The 21,862-nt window shown below is 43.0% G+C and overlaps 1 protein-coding gene across 1 annotated transcript in view; it reads right to left on the bottom strand.

The window, feature by feature from the left end:
* The window catches only part of LOC307257757 (phosphofurin acidic cluster sorting protein 2), a 49,965-nt gene that overhangs the window by 26,767 nt on the left and 1,336 nt on the right, over positions 1 to 21,862 (bottom strand). The window contains exon 2 of the mRNA XM_080037068.1: positions 3,991 to 4,078. Coding sequence (XP_079893194.1) covers positions 3,991 to 4,078 — 88 coding nt within the window. The remainder of the gene's footprint in view (positions 1 to 3,990; positions 4,079 to 21,862) is intronic.

Genomic DNA, 21,862 nt, shown 5'->3' with positions numbered 1-21,862 from the left:
TGCCTGACATGCATTAACAATACAGAGCCTTGGCAGGGAAAGCTTGTACTGAATGTCCTTTGCCCCCCCCCCCCCCCTCCCTCCCTCCCTCCCCTTTCTCTCACCCTCTTTCGCCTGCTACAAGCTTCTCCACTGTCCTTCTGGGGGCCAGAGAGGGGGGGGGGGGGCTGACAGCCCCCTCTACTCTTCAAACTCTGCAAGCTTGTGGGAAAACAAGTTCAACTTTACACTATCTCTCTGGAGGTCACTTCTCTTTCTTAATGCGTTCAATTGGCTTAATTGGCTTTCCCAATAAGCAACGACAGGAAGTGATTCAGGGTCAGGACACGAGCTCAATGTGAAATTGCATTATGAGGTTTTTAAAGCTTTTTGAGACTTCTGCTTTCACCCAACACACACACACTTTCTCTCTATCTCTCTCACACACATAATTGGATCATAGCTGAGTGTGTACTGCAAATGGAAGTGCTTTGGACAGCGGCTTGAGCTGAAATGAGGATTGCACGCCTTTCCTATCATAATCCAGGCAGCTGACATCAATTTCTGGCTACAACCTCAGGCAAACTGGACGCAGAAAAAAAATGCATAATCATGTCATGCACGTGACTTGCAGTAGGAACCGGACAGGATTGCAACCCAATGTGCAGAACATGCAGCAGAGGTTTTGTAACTAAAATCTACACATTTCAAGGAGAGAAATGTATCCCCTAAGTATCACTGTCCACTCTGCACTGGACATGTGTTGCCCAATGAAGGTAAATCTTCCTGTCATATTTAAGACAACACTGTTACTCAACATATTTCAAACAGAGCAAAGTAAACAAATGTGAGAAACAAGTAGAAAAAAATCAGCAATCTTTCACCTTAACCTCACATTGAGAGAGAAGAAAAAAATCGGACATTCCTGATAGAGACACTTGGGGATATTAAAAACACCTCACAGCCACTGAGGCTTCAGCAACTAGTAGAGACCCAGCAGCAGGTCTCCAGGGTGAGAGAGACAGACAACGGACTTCTGGAGACTATAGCCTGCTATCTCATCATCCCTACTGCTGTGGCTTTGGGACACCATCCACATGGTTAGCCATTGCAAGGCTTTTTTTTTTTTTTGTGTGTGTGCACGGAGGCCACTCAACCTGACGAGGCCCAGCAAAGAGAAAAGAGACGGTCAACTGTGTGCTGAAGCGGACTGATATGCGGTAATGAGGCTTTGTCCTTCACTGTCAGTAAAAACAAATTATATTCCACTGTCATCTTGGCCAAACTGTCTCTCTTGTATCCCCCTCGGAACCTGTGTTCTCCACAACCAAACCTGCTGGAACTTGCATTTAATGCTCCAGTTCCGGAGCCAGGCCGTGGCGAAACAGAGCTTTGCTTGGCTGTCCTGAGGGGCGGCTCAGCAGAAATGGCGAGATTTCACGCTCTGGAGACGACGCAGCGCATGGATAAAGTCACACTCGGTTGGTTTGTGCTTCAGGACGACAGTAAAGAGAGAGAGAGAGAGAGAGGGAGAAGGGGGGAGTTCGTTCTCTAAATAGACTTGTCTAGTATTGTATAAACTTACATAAAAACAGCAGCGTCTCCGTCTCCAAACAAAGGCATTGCTCATTCGGTCGTCAGCTCTCTAGTCCATTGGAAGTAATTTAAGTGTGTAATTTACAGGTCGTCCAACCACATGAAAATCACATGAATTGACCTGAGAGTTGGAGGCTGCAGAGATGGCAGTCGCTGCAATACTCGACTACGTCAGGCTTGGTGGTGTTTGAGCACAAGTAGCTTTTCTGGTGTCACTTTTTTTTTGTTCATTGCGATTGAATTTAGCCACTGCTTTATTCATGTGGTATAACAAACTGAATTACCATCAAAGATTTGTATTCTTAAAACAATTGCACAACACTCATGCACAACTGGGAATCATTCTCTGCTGGTATAAACAGTTTGTCTTCTTTGAGTTCATATATCAAACATGCTGGGCACACAGGGTCCTAGCCAGACGATACCAGCCTGATCTTGAGAGCTTCAGATTAGTTTCTCTCCTGCAGATCTGTCTTGACTTTCTCCAATTTCCAATGGGGAGGATTCTGGTCAAATAATGACCAGGCCTATCACGGCCCGCATTCTGATGAGCTAACGTGCGTCCCTTAGTGGAAGGCAGCTCCTGATTGGTTCATGTAGTCGTCAATCTAGCCTCCAGTCCGGCCAGGCCCTCCCCACTTTCTGTAGACTGACGACTACATGAACCAATCAGGGCCTGCCTTCCATTAAGGGACTAACATTAGGTCTGAATGTGGGCGCTGATTGACCAGGTCATTTTTTGACTGGACTCCCACGGAGATTAGAGAAATGGTGGAGTGATTGAAGAAAATCTAGACTGATCTGCTGGAGTGAAACAAAATCAGGCTGGTCTCACCAGGCTACCAGTGTCTGACATGGCACAGGTGACACTCTTACCTACTTAGAGCCAGGTGCTTAAAGAGAAACGCCTTGGATCAGTCTAGCAGAAAATGAGGGGTGGGATGCAAATTGTTCAAGCATTCTGCAGAACACAGCATCGGGTAAAGGCTAGAGGGTGGATCCTCTGATGTGTTGCTAATGTGAAAGCATTTGCTCAGACAAGTTATAGATCATACTGTTACCTCCCTTCTCTTCAACCCTTTAAATTAATCAAATTCTCAGATTCTCTTCTGTGTGGACTTTCTGGGTAGCTGCAGCAAAGAAAGTATGAATGTCATAAGAATTATGGCCACCTTAGGGCAGTGTGTTCGTATATGGTTCCTTAGGGCAGTGTGTTCGTATATGCTTCTTTAAGCACTTAAGGTGTGCTCCCTGGGTGTACTTCTCTCTCAAAATCCAACTGTTTCAGAAGCAGTGGACCATCATTTGTTACAACCACTACAAGGCTTACTGCTGAGTGTGTTTTTAAACTGTGAGGCCTGTCTGCCGACTAGAGACGGGGCTCCAACACTCTGCCAATACAGATGATTCCAGTGCATGATCTTGACAGTTGGGGGTGCAGTATATACCACATTACCTTCAATAGACACCAGCAGGGTCAATCTGAGAGGCAGAGGCAATACCCTGCCTTTCAAAGAGCTCACTCTGTGCTGCCGGAATTTTGAGTTCCAAATAAAAAAGGATGGAATGATAGTTGAAAGGCATCGTTCTCCAGTGACAGCAAGGAGGAACCTTGCACCTTGCTCGACTCCAAGCCATCTCATCCCACTACTCTGCAGTGTTGAAGGACTCATTTGTAAATTTTATTTTATTGCAGCAGGCAAACAATATGTAAGCTTGTTTATCTAGCAGCAAAGCTACAGCCCCTGTAAAATTAACAGGGTTGTTCTCACACACACACACACACACACACACACACACACACACACACACACACACACACACACACACACACACACACACACACACACACACACACACACACACACACACACACACACACACACACACACACACACACACACACACACACACACACACACACACACACAGACACACACACACACACACACACTCTCTTCCTTCTTACGTAGTTTCATATTCCACTTGGACAGCAAATTGCTTGGTTTTTGCTGTTCATTGTCAAACAGGCATTTGGCATTTAAATCAAACGCAATGTGACCACCATGAAAAATATGCAAGATGCATTTTTGAACATCAACCACTAGACTGTAACCTTTTATTATAAAACAATGCATCAGCAAGCAACATACGATTCACAATACTTCTTAAGGTGCTTATATGCCTGCTTAGGGTAGTAATGCTAGTATGCCAGTTAAAGCACCTGAGTGGATATGAATCACCACAGGTTCCTGTGCAGCTTTTTATCAGTGGGATTAGTCTTATCAGCGTCAAGGCTTTGTGATTATGTTCCAAGCATTGAGAAACCGTGAGCCACAGACTTCTCGACTGTGACTCGCTGCTATCAAACGTTTTGAAATGGAGCCTCGCACATGGGAAGAGTAACCCACCCACCTGTATTTTGACAGCTATAGACAGGGAGTTCAGCTCTTTATCCAGTTCTTTGAGGACGACCAGCTTTTTCAGCGTGAGGCTGCAGAGCCTGTGAGGAGGGGACAGAATGGAGGGAGAAGAAGAAGAGACAGATTAGTGGCATGACTAACACAAAGTGAGCGCACCTTCATGACACACTATAGCAAAACCTGGCGGACAAAACAGCAGCACTCACTCCTGCTGCTGCCACATTTTATTTGCACTCGCGTCTTTATTTTCTGTCAGTCAGGCTATGGCGGTAATAGGAGGCAACATCCAGGAATCAATAATGACTGCAGGGACATTGAAGGAACAATCCAGACAGTGACTCATTACTCAAAGCCTGCTCTACTCAAGCTTGGTGTCCCTCTTCATCAGGGAGAGAGAACTATACGACGTGTTGAGAATAGACAATGCACACACACAGAGCTCCCGAATCAGTATTCCCATTGTCAGCTTTATATAGGTGTGTGTGTGTGTGTGTGTACACGTGTGTGTGCGTGTGTGTGTGTGGACAGACGGTGACATGGCACAGATGCTTTGCAGGGCCGTACTGCATTTAAAATGTCTTCACTCAGCTCTGTTTCAGCGCGCCGCTACACATTTTAAATATTGAACACAAGAGGCTGACGTGACTCACTACCATCTGTTCACTAATGAATAAAACAAGGGAGCAACATATACAGATAAAAAAGGAGTCGACTAGCACACTAGGCTCCTAAGAATGACTGAGGTACAAGGTGACAACAAGCAGAGTAGAAGACACTACATTTTATCAGATACAAACAACAATGGAGGAAAACAAGAATATAAGGACAGCACAAGGTTAAAAAACAAAAGCTCAATCCCACAGCTGCTACATGGGTGTACAACAATTTGTGACCTTTGAAAAAAAATCACCCTTCCTTGCAGCCGCACTAAACAAAAAAAACTTGCCTCTATAGCAAAACACTACATAACAACTTTACAAAAACTTCTCCTCCTGACCCACTTTTCCCCCCCTAGCCCCGCCACATTGAAACCATGATCAGTCTGTGTCCGAGTCAATAGGGGAGGAAGAAAGACAAAGCAAAACAAATAATAGCTATATTATCCAGTCGACCACTTTCCTTGATCCACTCCGCATCCCTTTACTGACTTCATTCAGAAAGTCCCTGCTAGGCACGGCACGGATGACTCACAGAGAGTCATCGCAGTCAAGCAGAGGAGGAAAAGGGAAAACAGCAAATGGGGTGGTCTGTTTTGAAAGGAATACTGTGTGGCCCAAAGACAAAAGGGTTTGTGTATATGTAGTATGACACACACACACACAGTCTTTTCAATGTTGATATTGGTTGCATTTGGAATTTAAAACAAAGAAATAGAGCCAATAAACCAACACAACTGCAGATCCTTGTTTTTTTTTTATTATAACCATGATATTTTTAAGAGATGTTGCGGTTCGCTCATTTTAATCCAATCACGTGTCAAGTTATCTTGCAAAAACAGGGGCATTAATTAATCCATTTCTTCATAGTATCATGAGCAAAATGAAGAGCCCTAGAGCGAAGAGGAGGGAAGCCAGCCAAAGGTCATTGGATCCCAAGAGAGGTTCATCCAAGCAGCCATTGCCAGTATATCTTTATTAAAGATGAAAATATTACATTTTAAAACTACAGGAACTGGTTGTTTCCGTGTTATATCTCCCTTTTGGCCACATTAGGTGACGACGACACAAGTCTACGACATTTTTACTGGAATAATTTAAGAAGTGGAGTCGACCGGCAATCCACTTGACTGCACAATTGCTTACGTTCCCCTAGAGTGTGTTAGAATAACAAATGAAAATCTACTTGGAGGGCTGTACTAATTAAATGTTAACATTGCAGGTAGGTACTAGCGCATGATTCCAGCTCGCCTTATGGTGAGGATGAGTCACCAGTCCACCACAGCTTTCCGTCAGTGAGGGAGGGTGGGAGGGATTGAGGGAGGGAGGGAGGGATGGAGGGAGGGGGGGTGGAGGGAGACAGAAAAGCCGGGCTCATGGATTCAACAACATCTCTATCCTGACGCAGCTCTCGCTCTCAGTAGACCGTGTGGGATTCACATGTAATTAAAAAGGCTGCGGGCGCTAAAGGGGTCACCTAGGGAACCAGGGGATTTCATTTATTTATTAGACAGAGGTGTTATCTCCGCTCCTGCCTGCCACTGTGTTGTGTGGCGAGTGAAACACGAGGCCATCTGTTCCGTCCTGGTGCCCGTCAGTCCCCGCGCTGCCTGCTACCCAGTGCCAGTTCACTTTGCCACCCAATCAGTGGCTACAAATGACAATCCAGGTGTCACACAAAAAGCACTAATTATTGTGCTAGGATAGCTGGCAGAGGCAAACAAATTGGCTCAAGGAGAATTCAGTTAGTTTTTTAGGTAGGGTTTGGTATCGAAGTTCAATACTTTTTTCGGCACCATCCGGGAATGCCTCCATACGATAGAGTATTGAAACATTTCTGGTTGTTCACTCCCACATTTCAGTGGCGAAGGCGTTAATCTCTTCTAAGTCAGTGAGCCAATATTCATGCAGCATGCTTGATGTGCCACCATTTTCAAAGTGCTGGTGGTTGGCTGTGTCGAGGCATCCAGGAAAAATACATTATAGGTTACAACATGGGTAATGTATGCATCAGTGAGCCCTACATACTGACTTGGACCTTTTCATTTTGCATATACAACTATTTGCACTGATTCATTGTATTGTTTACATTTTGTTTCTTTTTGCTCATATATTTTCTTGGAGCTGCAGTGGCTCAGGAGATGAGGCATTTGTGCTAATCTGAAGGCAATTTGATTTCATCTTATGTAAGTTTTACTTATTGATATTATTTTAAAATTCTACGGTGCTGAAAAATTAAACTTGTTTTTTTTTTTAATCAAAATGTGTAATGTCATCTTGTTAAATCGGATTTCATGAAATTGCTATTGAAAATGTTTGAACCATACACAGCCCTTAGTTTTAGGGTGTTTATGATTACAGGAATGAGTGGGCGGGTGGGAGGTTATTTGTGGCGTACCCCTCCCCTGCACTCGACAGACACTGGCACACACTCAAGAATCAAGATCGAAATAGGGGCCAGCAGAAGCCCCTCGAAAGACACATTAATCCTCCGCTTAAGGCATGTCATGCCCACATTCCCCGAGTGGGCCTGGGGTGGGGACAGCAGCTAGCATCTCAGTGCCAAAGATCCACCAAAACACAACAGTGTTATCGATCCATAGAGAAGACCTGGGTGTGTGGGGAGACTGAGCCTACGCAGCAGTCTCCGGTAGAACGTTTCTGTGAACAGGCGGTGGAAAGCAAAGATAAGTGATACATTTTCTGTCTGTTTCCCAGATGATAAGAGCCCATGGGGGAAATCCCTCGTTCAGTGTCAGTGCTCGACTGCTGGTTAAGTCAACACATGGCCTGCCAAGCTCTTGAGATTGTGTCATCATTGCTACGGCCTGAGTTTATAGTATCCTCACGTGCTCCCTAATATAATGGTAAACATGCAACTCTTTTTCTTGATGACATCTTCGATTACTGACATGAACATAAAACAAGTGACAGTAGAGTCAAAATGAACAGTTATTTACTGCCCTGATGAACGGTGGCTGGGCACTATACAGCTAATAGGTTTAGTCTATATAATGGCATCGCTCACAACAGCATGAGCGGTGCTGCTCCATCTAAGCCCATTAGTGAGTCCAAGTCACTCGCTGTACCGTCACTAACTGTTGACCTTTTTCGATCTCTAAAGTAAAGCAAGGCCATTAGTTCACAAGGCCAGTTCCCTCGTTTAGCTCATACAGACTGCTCCCGTGGCATACCAAAATTAAATGGGAAATCAAGAGTATGGGGGTGGCAATTTGCAAATGCCCCTTTTATTTGTGAAGAGTGAGAAAAAACGACAAAGACCAAGACAGACAACCTAAAAATGTAAGCTAAACATACAAATAAACTGGACAACTGGAAACAGTGTCTCAACCATAGTTACATTCATCCACAAACAGAAAAAGCCATTACAACAGAATTGACTCCTTATCACTGCCCTAACTTTCATAATAAATAAAAACGCATATCAACTTAGTAAACAAGTCCTAATGATGAAATCTATAAAAGGTATAACCAGGATCATAATTCAACCCTTAATAGAAAGGGCAGTTTGCAATGGCATCAAAAGCTGTATCCTATAGGCCCACATCAGTGAAGTTATTCATGCAGCAATGAAAGTGTGTTTAAGCCTTTAACACATCATCAATATCACATGGGGAAAGGAACATGAGAGCTACTGTTGAAGTCAATGTGTTACAAAAAGGTGGTCCGCTCTTGCCTATGCTCAAATCCCTTTCACGTTTTGTTATCTGTCCTGGACAAACACAACAACTTATCAGGCAGTTCACCGAATGGCCGTGGTCAAATATTTGGCTTCAGATAAGAGGGCTGTGATTGTGGGTTATACTGTGTGTGCGGTGCAATGTGCATTATCTTATCTCTGCTGCTTCATCCATTTTCTCTACAGCAATAACGAACGAGAGAGAGAGAGAGACTTGAGAGAGAGAGAGAGAGAGAGAGACTTGAGAGAGAGAGAGAGAGAGAGAGAGACTTGAGAGAGGAAAAAGGAACAAACATATCCGGCTTTCACAGCTCCAGTGAAGTACAAGTCAGTGTAACGCTTGCATCAGTTGGGCATGGAGCCTTTTAGATCAACTCAAGAGACAAACGAGACGCAGGGAAGATTGCATGAGACAACCTGCATATCACATCATGTCAATGAATCAAGCCTCTCACTCCCTTTCCTTGAATAACTTGGGGCCCACATGCATGGGAGCGCCGCTGGACCATCAGTGGAGAGCAATGCAATTATCGGAGATGGATTAAAGCCATAGTGCGTGACTTTTTCATATAAATGAATGTCGGTTTACATTCAAGCCATTGCCAAACGAGTTCACGCAAGGTTTATTAAGCCTATCAGCTCCACAAAACTCTCTCTGTATTTCTCAGTATGGCAGCGTTTTCAAACTGTCACCACTTGACACCGGCTCAACAGGTGAAAAACCCAAGAAGCGCTGACAAAATGTTTCAGTTGTTGAGGTTAAGGTAGATGTGCCAACAGTGTTGTTGTAATTACTCCGAATTCCCCATGGAGGCAACAAAAGTTACGCATTATAGCTTTAAAGGTGGACAGCAGGGGGGGAAAACGGGGACATATTATGCACAGTGAATAATCCCATTTGTTGGCCCCTTTCTGACCTCAACCTCCCCTGAGTCGGGCTGGCTTTCTATAACACACACACGTTTTCTCTGGAGTCAGGTCTCAAAGAAAACTTTTGGCCCAACCCCAAGCTGCAGCCACTTGCTGCTTTGAGTTTTTGGCTCTTTGGTAAAATGATATGTCTGTCTAGAGACTGCTTGTGTGAAAGCAGACATAGTTTATGTTACACAAGCGTCAAAAGGTATTCAAAAAATGTAAGCGGTAAATCTGGAATCAGTGTCCCAAACGCTTAGCTTTGGGCATCAGATTAGAGAAAATGTGACTGGAAGCATAAGAGGGAATAATCATTTCAGTAGAGTTCATATTGAGTTGTTCCTCTGAACCAGAAAAAACCCTGATGCAGTGCTTTCTTCATGGCAGAAGAACAAAATATTTAAGAGCTACACATATTTTATCTTTGTACAATGATAACTCCCCTTGTGAAACTCCTACAGCTACAGCTCTGTTGACATCAATATTTAAAAGGGATAACTGCTAGAAAAAGTTGCGCTTACTATGTTAAAAAATACTTCATCCTTTACATGGATATCACAACACAACTCAAGAGTGTTTCCTTTTTTCCGGGTTGTCAACAAACAACCCAAACCCCTGTCTACATTAACATCCTTCAAAGCTATTAGTCCCGAGACGTGCCTGCCGGTAAGGGGTCTGTTTGGCTGCTATCGCTTTGCTATTTCTGGACCACTTTGGTGGCAGCAGCCATATCAAATATCTTGTTATTTGTAACACCCTTAAGTTTAAGAGGATACAAGGAGAAAACAGCTACAATAATCAGTCCATGAGACAGTTTCAAGAAGGAAAAAAAAAGCCCTACATTAAGATATGGCCGATGACACAAAGTGAGTTTTATGTTTTACCGTGTTTTCATGCGTCTCGGTTGGAAACATTTGAAGCATTCAGCAGTTTTTCTAGTGTTCCTAGTTTCTTATTCAAAAAAATATTAATAAGAGTTTAACATGCAAACATGACACGGGTCTATGAAACTGCACGGCATCGAGAGAGGGAGAGAGACCGTCGACCCCTTCCTGTATCGAATGGTATGCTGCCTAAACAAAAACACATTTTTGTAATCCTTTTCCCCCTGGTCAGCATTCTAGTTGATGTTTTGCCAGATCCATGCCCCCGCGGATCACTGCACAGCAATTGTCAGAGGCACAAAGCAGGGGGAAGCAGAGGATGAGTGATGTAACAGAGGGCTGAATGAAGCAGAGACTGTCTATGTTTGGCATGTGCTAAGAAGTCTTGTTTTTTTGTCTCTTTCATTGCTTTTGGCAACAAGTCATGCTTTTAGTGCTCTCTCAGTCTACTGTTTTGCCTATTCTCTGCTTGAGATGTGAATGCACGGGCCCACATTCTTTTAATAAAGCATGCTTGAACATAATCCTCTGCATGAAATACTTAAGGAAGCAGTGAATGGTAGTGGCTTGTATGTGGGAGACTGAACATGCACACACACACGCACAAGTATATCTCCAGGCATGGCCCTGGTTGTAGAAAGCCGTAGCACTTTGTTCTTTCATAGCAGCATCATTTGTTCTGTGAGTAGTTGTATTATTTAAGTCCAAATGAAGGGTTCGCTCGCGACTCTAAAAGCTACTTCTTCTGAATCTTTTATTCTCCTACAAGGAAAAACAGGGGCAAATCTATCCACGGTGGGGGCTAGCCGACAGAACTAGTGAGATTGGCTAAGGCAGCAATACACCAAAGTCCTTTTTTTTTTTTTTTTCATTTGATTGAACCTTTCAATCAAATTGCAGACAAAGGGAAAAGGCACAAAATAAAGCCCTTCATTTTCAAATCCATACTCACTCCACCCAAATAAATGTGCTTTAATAATCTAATCCTTTTTTCATTTTTGGTCTCAAATTTGTAGACAAAGATGAGAAAGCAATGGAGATTGCAAAACCACTATGTCTAGAGAGGGAACATAAAAGTAGTTCTAGGTCATTTCTTTGGAGGCAGGCAGGTACATTCATTTATTTTATTTTATCGAGTCTATGTCATCTGTGACGTTGTTTGGACTCGCCCCAGAAGACTGATTGATTGGTTTTCACAAGTTAACACAGTATGATGTGCCATAAGAGCTTAGGCTGCACTCAGGCTTCCAGGCAAAAGCTATTTTAGCCACCAAATATCTGGTTATGTGTGCCAGATGGCCATATGCTGGTCGGGCTTTAATTCCCTGAATGAAATCTTCTCAAGGCCAGAGGAAGAAGAAGAGCCTATGACTGTGACACAGAACGAAAGGGTGTCTATTAATTAGACAGAGCGTGTCTGTCTGTCTGACTGTGACTGCTTATGTTTAGGTCAGAATAGCAACCCAACTTGCAGGTTAAAAAGCACACTGAAGTAAAACAGACTTTTGGATAAGAAAGTAACCTTGTTATGTGCTGGTAAGGTTCATCAAGTGCTTGAGGGGGGCCACGTCCTGTGTCTATTTTGACTTTTTCTGATGTCAACATATTGCTCAATGTCAAACAAAACTTATCCTTTAATCTTCTATAGTTCTTTTAACAATGAATGTGTCACATCAGATGTTAATTCTCATAATGCAAAACCACAGATGGTGTGCAATCTTTAATGGGAAAACATAAAATATGTTGCATTGAGATGGCAGCTTAAGCCTGTCCAGAAGTCATGTGGTCCAGTCCTTACAATGTTATGTAGACAAAGGCTTAAATCTTGAGAGCATCAAACACTAAACCCCTGTAGGCTTAATAGGTAGCTTGTATATCCTGCATGCAAAAGAGGCAGCCTGCCTCACTCATCCTGAATTCATCTTATTGTCCAGGTTTAAATGGTGGTCAAAAAGAAATCTCATGAAACATCTCAAACTTGGCATATTACATCACATGGGCTGTAGTTCATACATGCACTAAAAAAGGAGCCCATGTGCAGCACACTAAGTTTCAACCGCCGCATTTAAGGCAAGCTATGGCTAAATGCACAGCTTCCTTGTCCAACCTCACGCACTAATCCTGCATATGTGTGTTGTTAAAGGACACCTGAGCACCTGAGGAAACCCAAACTACAAGATGTTTCTACACAACATCCCTGTAGGTATTATTGTTATTGCCTCATTCAGCACGTAGCTTGTGTTAAGCCATTGCCAGGAAAAAGTGTAGCTTTTTGTTGAGCCAGCAGGTGCAGACATGAGCTCCAGTGGAGCGATGTGGTGCAAGGGGGAAGGCAGAGAACAGGTGTCATCACTCAGGTATGAAAGCACCCCGAGGGAAAAATCAGATTGTTGAGCAGATAAACCGGTTATTTCCGACAATGCGAGGGAAGAGGACGCAGTATCTGCGCTCATATATCTGTCATTACACTCTACAATATGGCCCTTTTATGGACTATGGTCTTGAGGCAGCCCAGAGCTGTGGTAAAATCTGGCTGTTGATGGGATTACCAACACTTTTCATGTAATACTGCACAAGGCTGGTGGCTGGTGCATTACATATTAGAGACAATTATTTTTTCAAATTAGTGTTTTAAAATTGAACTTTTTCCCCAAACGCTCATTTAAAAAAAAATAAAAAGAGGTATATCTAAAGTGTGAAGTTTGACCACTATACTCTTGTTGTCTGGGTGTTTGGTTGGAATCCTTCAAAGACTTTATTTCTGATAATGAATTGTTTGCGAGCAAGTTCTGTATATGTTTCTTATTGAGGAAAATGGAGCAGAAGAAAACGATGTGTTTGAATTAAAGCAAGAATGGGGTAAACACATTCTCATATTCTATCATAGTCAAGCACACCCTGTGAACAATAAATCCTGCTTTAAAATAAACCATTAAAAAAAAAACTCCCATTTCTACTGGCACCAAGCCAAAGTACCAAACATTAAGACAGCACAACCCTGCGCTCAGATTTGAGTCAGCAAACACAGAGCTCTATACATAGTTCAACAAAGTCTCTCCCACTTTAAACAAAAGCTTCCAGAGATTCAAAGCTCCTTTCCCAACTCATCCGAAACTTCGACACAACTTTGAATGTACAAGCCCATGCTGCATTCATACCTCACTGATCATTTTCAGGGAACTCTGTGCGTGACTGTTATCCTTTGTTGCTATTCTCGCAGTGCTAAACAGCTCTTTTGTTCAGCCCTGAACACAAACTGATGAGGTCAGCGCCGCGGGGCCAATGTGTGTAGTGTCCACTCCACGCATGACGAGACCGGACCAGGCATGGCTTGTTTACGCGTCTGTTTACGAGAGACAAAGTAAGACGCCCTGACCAGATCAGCTGCAGTACATCACAACACAGTTAAGATGATATCTCCCTCGAAAGCATGACTGTAAGAGGCACAGTATTAGTAGGATACATCCTCTTAAGTGAAAGGTGTTCGGGGTCATGCCTGCTGAATCCAGTGACTTCCTAATGAGTCTATAATAACCAGTCAGACAGTCAGATATAGGTGAATCCTGTGAGGGCCACAACCTCTGACAAGGTTATGGCTGAGCTTTAAAATCCTATTAAAGGTGGATGGTCCGTCTGGCTGGCAGTATCGTTGCATTGCCAGGAAGGATCAAAAGCTGAAGAACAAAGCCTTTTTCTTTTTTTTAAACAATATATCCGTCTAGACTTCTGACTAGGAATAGATACAGTTTTTAAAATGTATTTGTAGGGTTCTATAGTCTAGAGACACACTGACAATGTGAGGGCAGTTTCCTATGATATTAACATTGGAGAACAGTTATATTGTTGCCGCAGATGGCTGAATTCTAATGAGATAATGATAATGTAGCTCAATACTGGCGAAAACGACTGTGATTATCATTTGAGCCCTTATTGTGCATTTTTTTGAATTGCACATCAGCTTGAATACATTATAAATGTATAGTATTTAGCATGCGGAGCTTACATGTATCCATCTTAAAAAGGTCCTGATGAATGGGCTAGATTTTGCAATTATGAAAATACAATGAAAAGGATGTTGAGAGCAAAGCCTGCAGACCTCTGCGATGACCCCCGGGAGCTTCCATACATCTGAATCACATCTTGGCTTTAATTGAGTTTCTATTTCTATCCTAATAATATGTGCAAATTAATCGAATAAATGTGGAATCCAGCATGGAAGAACATTCTAAATCCCATTCACTCTGTTAGAAGGTGTCAAAGTGAACAAAACAAGGTGTTGCCTTTGAGTTACATTTACACAGAGCAGATATCAAAAAAGTTCCGTACAGTCTTATTATACATATTTCATAGTTACTGCCATAGCATCAGACAAGATTAAGTCTGCCTCTTAACTCTGGACACCACAGCTCTCTCATGATTGTTCAGAGAGTTGACAGAAAATAGACCTGAAAAACCCTAGTCTGGAAATCCAGACCCTGATGTCTTGAACGATAGAGGGTCTGGCCACGATAGTAATTTCCAACTCAAGGGGCGGCTCCTACTCGTGCATTTCAAATGCCACTGCACGCAGTTGGATAGCACTACAACCAATCAGAGCGATGCACAAGGTGACGTAAGCCCCGTTCGTTTAACGAACAGCTGTTAAACTGTTAAATTAAACGTTTGCCGTTGTCGGTCGGCAAAACAGAACATTCCACTTACTTGCTTATGAAAGATTTGAGTGCCGTCTTCCAAATCGTAAAGGGTCGAGGCCAAAGCAGTCTCAAACTCACACAACATATCCGCAGCCATCTTTGATGTTTACTATCACGGCTTCGACGACGCATGCACGTCACTGTCGTCATCCGGTTACGTCCTCCCCTGAGTACCATACAAGGGGCTCTGGCGCGCCCATATTAGAAAGAACCAATTGAAACGTGAGCCCGGATTTCTGGTCTTCTTGAAAAAGCTTCAACGGAGAGTGTCCAGACCAACAGGCGCAGCAAATTTAATTTGCCAGCGCCTAGTGGCAGGTCTGGGAATGCCAGGCTACCGAAACCCCTCACTCACCCCTCAATCACCAGTGGTCATGCTTTTCCCTGACACTGTAACATCTGCATTTAGTTCTATGTTAAAGAGGCAGCTGCTTAAGATATGGGGAAATAAGGAACGCTTTTGGAAGCAATACAGAGCATGGGTATGAGTGGGTGTGTGTGTGATGTCAGTGCCAATGACCCTAACTGCACTGCAGCTGACAAACAGGCCTTCCATGGCTGTTCTCTGACTTCAAATATTTTCTGCAATGTAGACAACACTTCCAGGGAGAAAAATGAATGTGTCTCTGAACTGGGAATTGTGCAATCAATAAATGCACCATTGGTCAGCATCAGCAAAGCCTTTTCAGCAAATACGATTCAGCTTTATTTCCTAAAGTGATCAAAAAAAATAATAATAAAATAAAATAAATAAATACTAATAAAAAGGTGATGCATGGCCATGTGCGTCTTTGCTGCTGATAAAACGACTGGTGCATGTAAATAATACTGTGTTTTGGCACCGTTACTTGGCATGAACAATGGTAGCCCAATAGCTGCCTTCTGAATATTCCTCCCAGTGCATTCCCCCTGGCTTAAAATGTCCAAATGACTAATGTGCTGAAAGTGTTTGGAGCTCCAGTTTCCCCACAGTTCCTATATACAGACTCTGTAGCCAAGCAGGAGTCACTTAAACAGCCACGATGCCAATGTGTATAAATGGTCAGTCATACGCTTGCTGTGTACACTGTCAAATAACGGCCATACTTTAGAAAATACAATGTGGAAAAAAAAGTTGCTGTAGAGACGGAGTGCTCTCATCTCTACAACAACAATCACCAAGACTAAAATCAACAGAGACATTCATCCTTAATCAGGACAGACAGAGATGAAGACCAATACTAAGTAAGAATAATTGATAGACCTGGAGAAGTCAAAGCAAAAATAGATCATACAAAGAGACAGCTTTTTCTCCTGCTTCATTTGAAAGAAATGCCCCCTCAATTACTCTCCAACAGATAACCACTTTGTTTCCTACTGAGAATCCCAATATGTTTGAATTATCCACAGTTCCCTTTTACTAATGGGTTTTTGCATTTGGATTTCATTGTAGTCTTGAACTGGGCCCTAACTCTCAGTCCATCAAACCCTGAGACTTTTCCCCACACATGAAGTGTAAGGCTAATGGAGCGAAGGCACACAAAAGTCCAAAACGTCCAGACTCCTTAATCTGTGATTAGCCAAGTGGGCAGGGTATCAAGCTCACTGCTATCTGGACACCAGTCAAAATAATTCAAATTTTATTGTCATTATGCACAAATACTATAGTCGACTTTCGTGGAAATGTTCGAAGTTCTTTTCAACTGTGCTTTAGCAACTGTATAAAGAAAATCACAATAGTGGAAAAGAGAATAAAAGACATAAGACACATTAGTACAAAGTTCAAATATATACTTAAATGCTGTGGTAGACAAACATGTAAACTGTGATGTGTGATGTAAACAACTAATGTCAAGCGTTGACTCTTTTCTCAGAATGTCATTCAGCCTAGAAGACGAGGCATCATTATTGCCAGACTTTGGAGATGTTGTCAGAAGAAAAACATTTGACTCGGCGGAATTTACATAACTACACACAGCGAGCGTACTTCCATTTAATTAAGAGTTATTTAGGAAATTGAAATTCAGATAATGCAGTCATGGATAATTCCGCCCACCTGTGTCTCTGTTTACAAGAGGTGACGCTGCTATAGCACAGGATCTCTGTCAGCCATCATGACTGTGCTTCATGTTTTCAAATGGTCTTGGTCACGTGCTCTCTCATTTTAACCACGTCAGTAGTGTTTTGTGTGTGTGAAATAACGGTCTCTCCCGTGTTGCTGCTGGCACATTGTGGCTCAGGAAATGCCTGAATGGGAGAGGTGGGAAATAAGGAGAGCGAGAACAAGAGGAGAAACACAAGTGGAGAGGCATTGTCCAACCCGATGGGCTTATTTTGACAGGATCCTCCCTGTGTCAGAGGACAGTTTCCCTCGCCTGTCTCACTTGTTGGATCTCTTTCGCTATAGCAGTGAGACCCCCGGTATCCACCCACACAAGAATCTGGCCTTTCTCACATTCTGGAGGTCCAGGCGAGGGGGGGGGGGGGGGACACACAAACCGTTTTCTTCCCCTTTGTGAGGAATTCGGCATAAGCATTCAACGACATGCCCGTTTTGCTGGGAGGCTCTAGGGCCACTTCAGCAAAAAAACATTTCAACAGGGGTGGGCAATCCACAGCTCCAAACCGGTCCCACACAGTTGTTGTCAATAACAGAATATACCTAAGGGGAGCTGAGGGCAAGAGCAGAGCGGCCTGGCTCTGGCTTTCGGCTGCACCAGCAAACTCTCTAGTTGCCAGGAATGCGAGTCGTTTCCCAAGGAAATTCCCCCTCCTCCAGGAAGACAGTGAAGGAAATCCAGAGATTTTTTTGTTTTTGTTTTACAAATTGCAGTGGGAGTGAGCACGAAAAAAAGAGAAGAGAGGAGGTGCCGATTGGCCCACTGCTGGCAAAGTGTGTGAATGGCATAGTGGGAACATGTAGCTGACTTAAGGCTCATTTGTTTACATGGGAAAAACCATAAAGCAAAGGGGAACTAAGGCAGTTATTATTATTAATCCCAAAATCTATAAATGTATTGGAAAAGGACCTATTAAAAAGGTAAATAGAACCAAAAAGTGCATGTTTTCAATCGTCTACATTGACTGTAGAAGAATCAATCAACATGTTCCCAACCACGGAACAGTAACTGGACCATCAGTATTAAAAACTTCATCAAGACCGACCAGAGGGACACAGGACAATGGAAACGTGACACGTGCCTTGAGACCGAGCTTCAGTTTGACTTCACAGTCACAGGGCCTTTCTGAGCATCATATGTCAATACTGTTTGTGTAGCCGAACAAAGACTGTAAACATGACGTGGGCTGCCTGACATGGAGCGCTGTGTCACGGTCCTGTAGGGCCACTGGAGAGGGCCGGTGGGCCTTGTTTACCATCGCTAAAGGAAGCGGAGGATTAAGCAGGCAGTGTCTGTGTGCAGCATCAGATTACTAGCCCTTCTTTTCCTGTTATGAAATCAGATTAGCGCAGCTCCCCTGCTAGGAGAAACAATATCCAAGCCTTGAGATGGAGGGGTTATGGAGGGGGCGGAAGGGGAAAGTCGGCTCATATTTTCTGACAGACAGGCCTCCTTTATTTATATCCCGATTTAATGGTTTTCGTCCGAGGTTTTAAAATTAACATACAGAGAATTAAGACATTAAATCAAGGGGATTAAGGCCAGGATTGACAATGGAGACTGCACGCTAGCAAAATTCAAACTTCAGCCTATGATAAATGGCAGAGTGCATCGCAGCATAATAAGGGATATGTGAAGACTCAAGGCTGATGGCTTCATCTCCACTGACCTAGAACAAAGAAGACACAATAACGTAGCTCCAGTCCAGGGGCCTGAGTTTGTTTTTGTTCCTCTTCTATATTTGCTGACACACGCAGCACACATCAATTTGATCCAATGTACAGAATTGGGACAGAAGAAACAAACATCTGCGCAGAGCCGGCAAAGCACAGCCGGCAAAGCACAGTCTCAATGATTATGGAGATGAGTCTATGCCACTCACAAGAGACAGCAGCCGTCTATGGGACTCGCATGAATCAAACAGCAAGAAAGATGGATGCTCTGCTCTCCTGAGATAACCGTCACAGGGAAAAAGGAGGAAACAATGTTGTTTAGTAGCTTGTAGGGACACCTTCAAGATATATTCACCTCTCTGAACCCAGAGAGTGAAAGTTAAATTGGAAGACGCCCAACATAACAAGTTCCTTGCCGTTCTAGAAACCATGAATCCTGGCAACGGCTTGTACGGAAATTGGCAAACATTACAAAATTGCTCGGTTGCTCCCATCATGTTAGTGATGAAGCTTCAGGTCACATAATTTTTTTTAAGATCCTTGAACTTGGGAAGAAGCCATGCCTCTCATGCTGCCACACATTCTTTATTGTTGGTAGGTAAACCTAGCACTATCTTAACCTCTGCATTAGTGTCATTCCTGCAAATACCACATGGTTCGCTCAACAAATGCTAGGCATGCCTTGCCATAGACACAGGCAGGTCATTTGGATTCCAAAGCAGGCCGCTTAACTCCTGGATTTAGCTACTGATATTTTGCTATGCAATCATCATGCATGCACACTTTAAGCATTTTATTCCTTCATGGCTTGTCACATAGGGGCATAATACCTCTGGAAAAATAAAGCCACTGTATCTACTTGTATGTGCACTGAAGCTAAGAGGTTTCAGAAATCAAGCTACCCTTGTACCTTGGTATCATGTTTCAAAGCCAAAACAAGTCTACAGAAGTCCAAATAGCCACCACTGACATCATGTATTCTTTTCAAATTCCTCCGCTTGGTTTCTGGAAGAGCTCAGAATTACAACGACTCACATATACGTACAGTGGCTTTCTCTTCAGCTTTTTTACCACATATAAGGTAACCCTTACAAACCCTCAATAAGCCCCCTGTTTGACATCTAAGTTTACATGCATATGAGTCTTATCTTTTTAAAGTAATCCTTGAATTAATCCTGTAATCAGTACAAAATAGCATTTCTGGAGTCAAATTGTGCATTTTATCTCTTAGCTGTCTTCGGTAGGCACAGCAACATTATCAAAGCACTGGTCAGCATGTTTGTTGAGGGTAAAATGGGCAAAGAGAAAACAAAGGAGAAGTAAACCCTCTCCGCACACAGCATGCCCTTCAGACATTTAGTGCAACTCTAGAAGACGGTTAACACAAGAACAGAAAACAACTAATAAAAGAAATAAGCTGCAACACCGATACCACATGGCATTAGAAACATTGGAGGGTTGCAGACTGTTTGGAAGGCATGGCAGTGCTGGAATAAAAACAATGCTCATCCAACTGTGCTAATAGACCTGTTAGGGATGGAGCTGCCACAACATTAGCCTGACAGGTAAAAAACTGTCAAATACTTGTATCACATACAACAATACAATTGAATGTAGCCATTTATTGTGGCATTTAAAGTGCGCTGGAGCTTTCAGTGTGTTGATTCGAGCTGCACCTTTGGACAAAAGCGGTCGTGTTTTTGTTTAGGAAGTGAGTCGTACAGAGAGACCACAAGACGCATGGCGATCAGATCATTTATGATCATTAGAGGATAAATGAGACTGTTTCACAAAGATTTAAGAGTTCCTCGTAGGTTTAACAATTGTAATAGTAAAAATGCTCCTTGTCTAAACAACTGCTCCCACAGATATTTCCAGTAATCCAGCTTGATCCTCTGTGTAATAGCAAGTGAGTCGTCCTTCAATTGCACAGTGCGATAGGTGTGCCAACTGCAAACCTGTAAAGAACCACAATCCCCATGCTGAATACTGAGAGGGCGTGACAACAACATATTTTCCATTGTGAATAAAACATTTTCCCCTAAGGATGGCTTTCAATTAGGCTGCCGGTCTTAGGAAGATACATTTTTAAATTAGAGTGTCTTATTAACCAACAACAGCTGCGCGGGATGTTTAAATGTTATGTAAAAAATACATTTTAAACTGGAAAAGTGAATTGCTAACAGCCCTGTACCCTCCTGTGAAACCGTGCCACTCGGCATGACACCCACACATTTGCTAAAGGCTAGTGGACGAGCAAACAGCTGCACACAAAATGGCCCAGCCCCTGAAAGAATGCCAAGGCAGTCCCCAAAGCAGGCTGTGGGGTTGGGCTCCGTGCGAGACCTTTCACACCGGTCTAGGATAGGTTGTTGAAAAAACCCATTAGGCAGGAACAGGCTTGGTAAATGACTTTGCAAAATGGAAGCTATTTCAAAGTAACACTAAATGACAAGAAGACTTCCTATACTCCATCACATATCAGATCTTTCAAATGATCCCAGACATCAACAAGGACATGTGTCAGGCAGCAACTGCAGTCTTTTGCGGTACAATGACTGGTAAACCTTTACTCTTCTATGCTTCATTAATTATCCATTATCTTCCTCGTCCTTATCCATCTTTAATACAGCACTACGTATGCCATCCACAGTGGAGAGAAAACACATAGCGACAGGGACGTGGGAAATCAATGTGCCATGTATGACACGCTCGATAAATGCACCGCCATGTCTCCTTTTTTTTCCTGCTGGCCAGTGGACCTTATAGTTAATGTGGATACAGTTATCAGAAGCATGGTCACTCAAGTGTAGGCTATATGTCAACAAACAACACGTTATCCGTGTCAACGAAAATAGCTCCAACACCTTTGGCATTTCAACACAGACGAACGCCAGTGATCTTATAGTTTCTGTCACAGAAAATGGGAGATAAAGGTCATGAAATAACTGTCCTTTTCAATAAATTTGATTTTTTTTTAAACAAGGGGAACATATTTTCAGAAATAGGACTACATTAAAGCGGTAGTTACACACTATTCATACTTCTTCTATTTGGCTACAGATTAGCTATTCAAAAACATTACTGTGTGTAAACTAACAGTGTTTTCCACATGCTACGATTCCATTGACACTTGCATACCAGTGCATGATCTAAACACACACACACACACACACACACACACATCGACTGTGGAGGAAACCCTCCCCTTGCAAAGCCCACTTCTATACCAATGAGTGGAACAGA

The sequence above is a fragment of the Ammodytes marinus genome (genome assembly GCF_949987685.1).
Source record: "Ammodytes marinus genome assembly, chromosome: 11".
In the NCBI taxonomy this organism is placed as follows: domain Eukaryota; kingdom Metazoa; phylum Chordata; class Actinopteri; order Uranoscopiformes; family Ammodytidae; genus Ammodytes; species Ammodytes marinus.
This window is presented reverse-complemented; position numbering and strand designations above follow the sequence as displayed.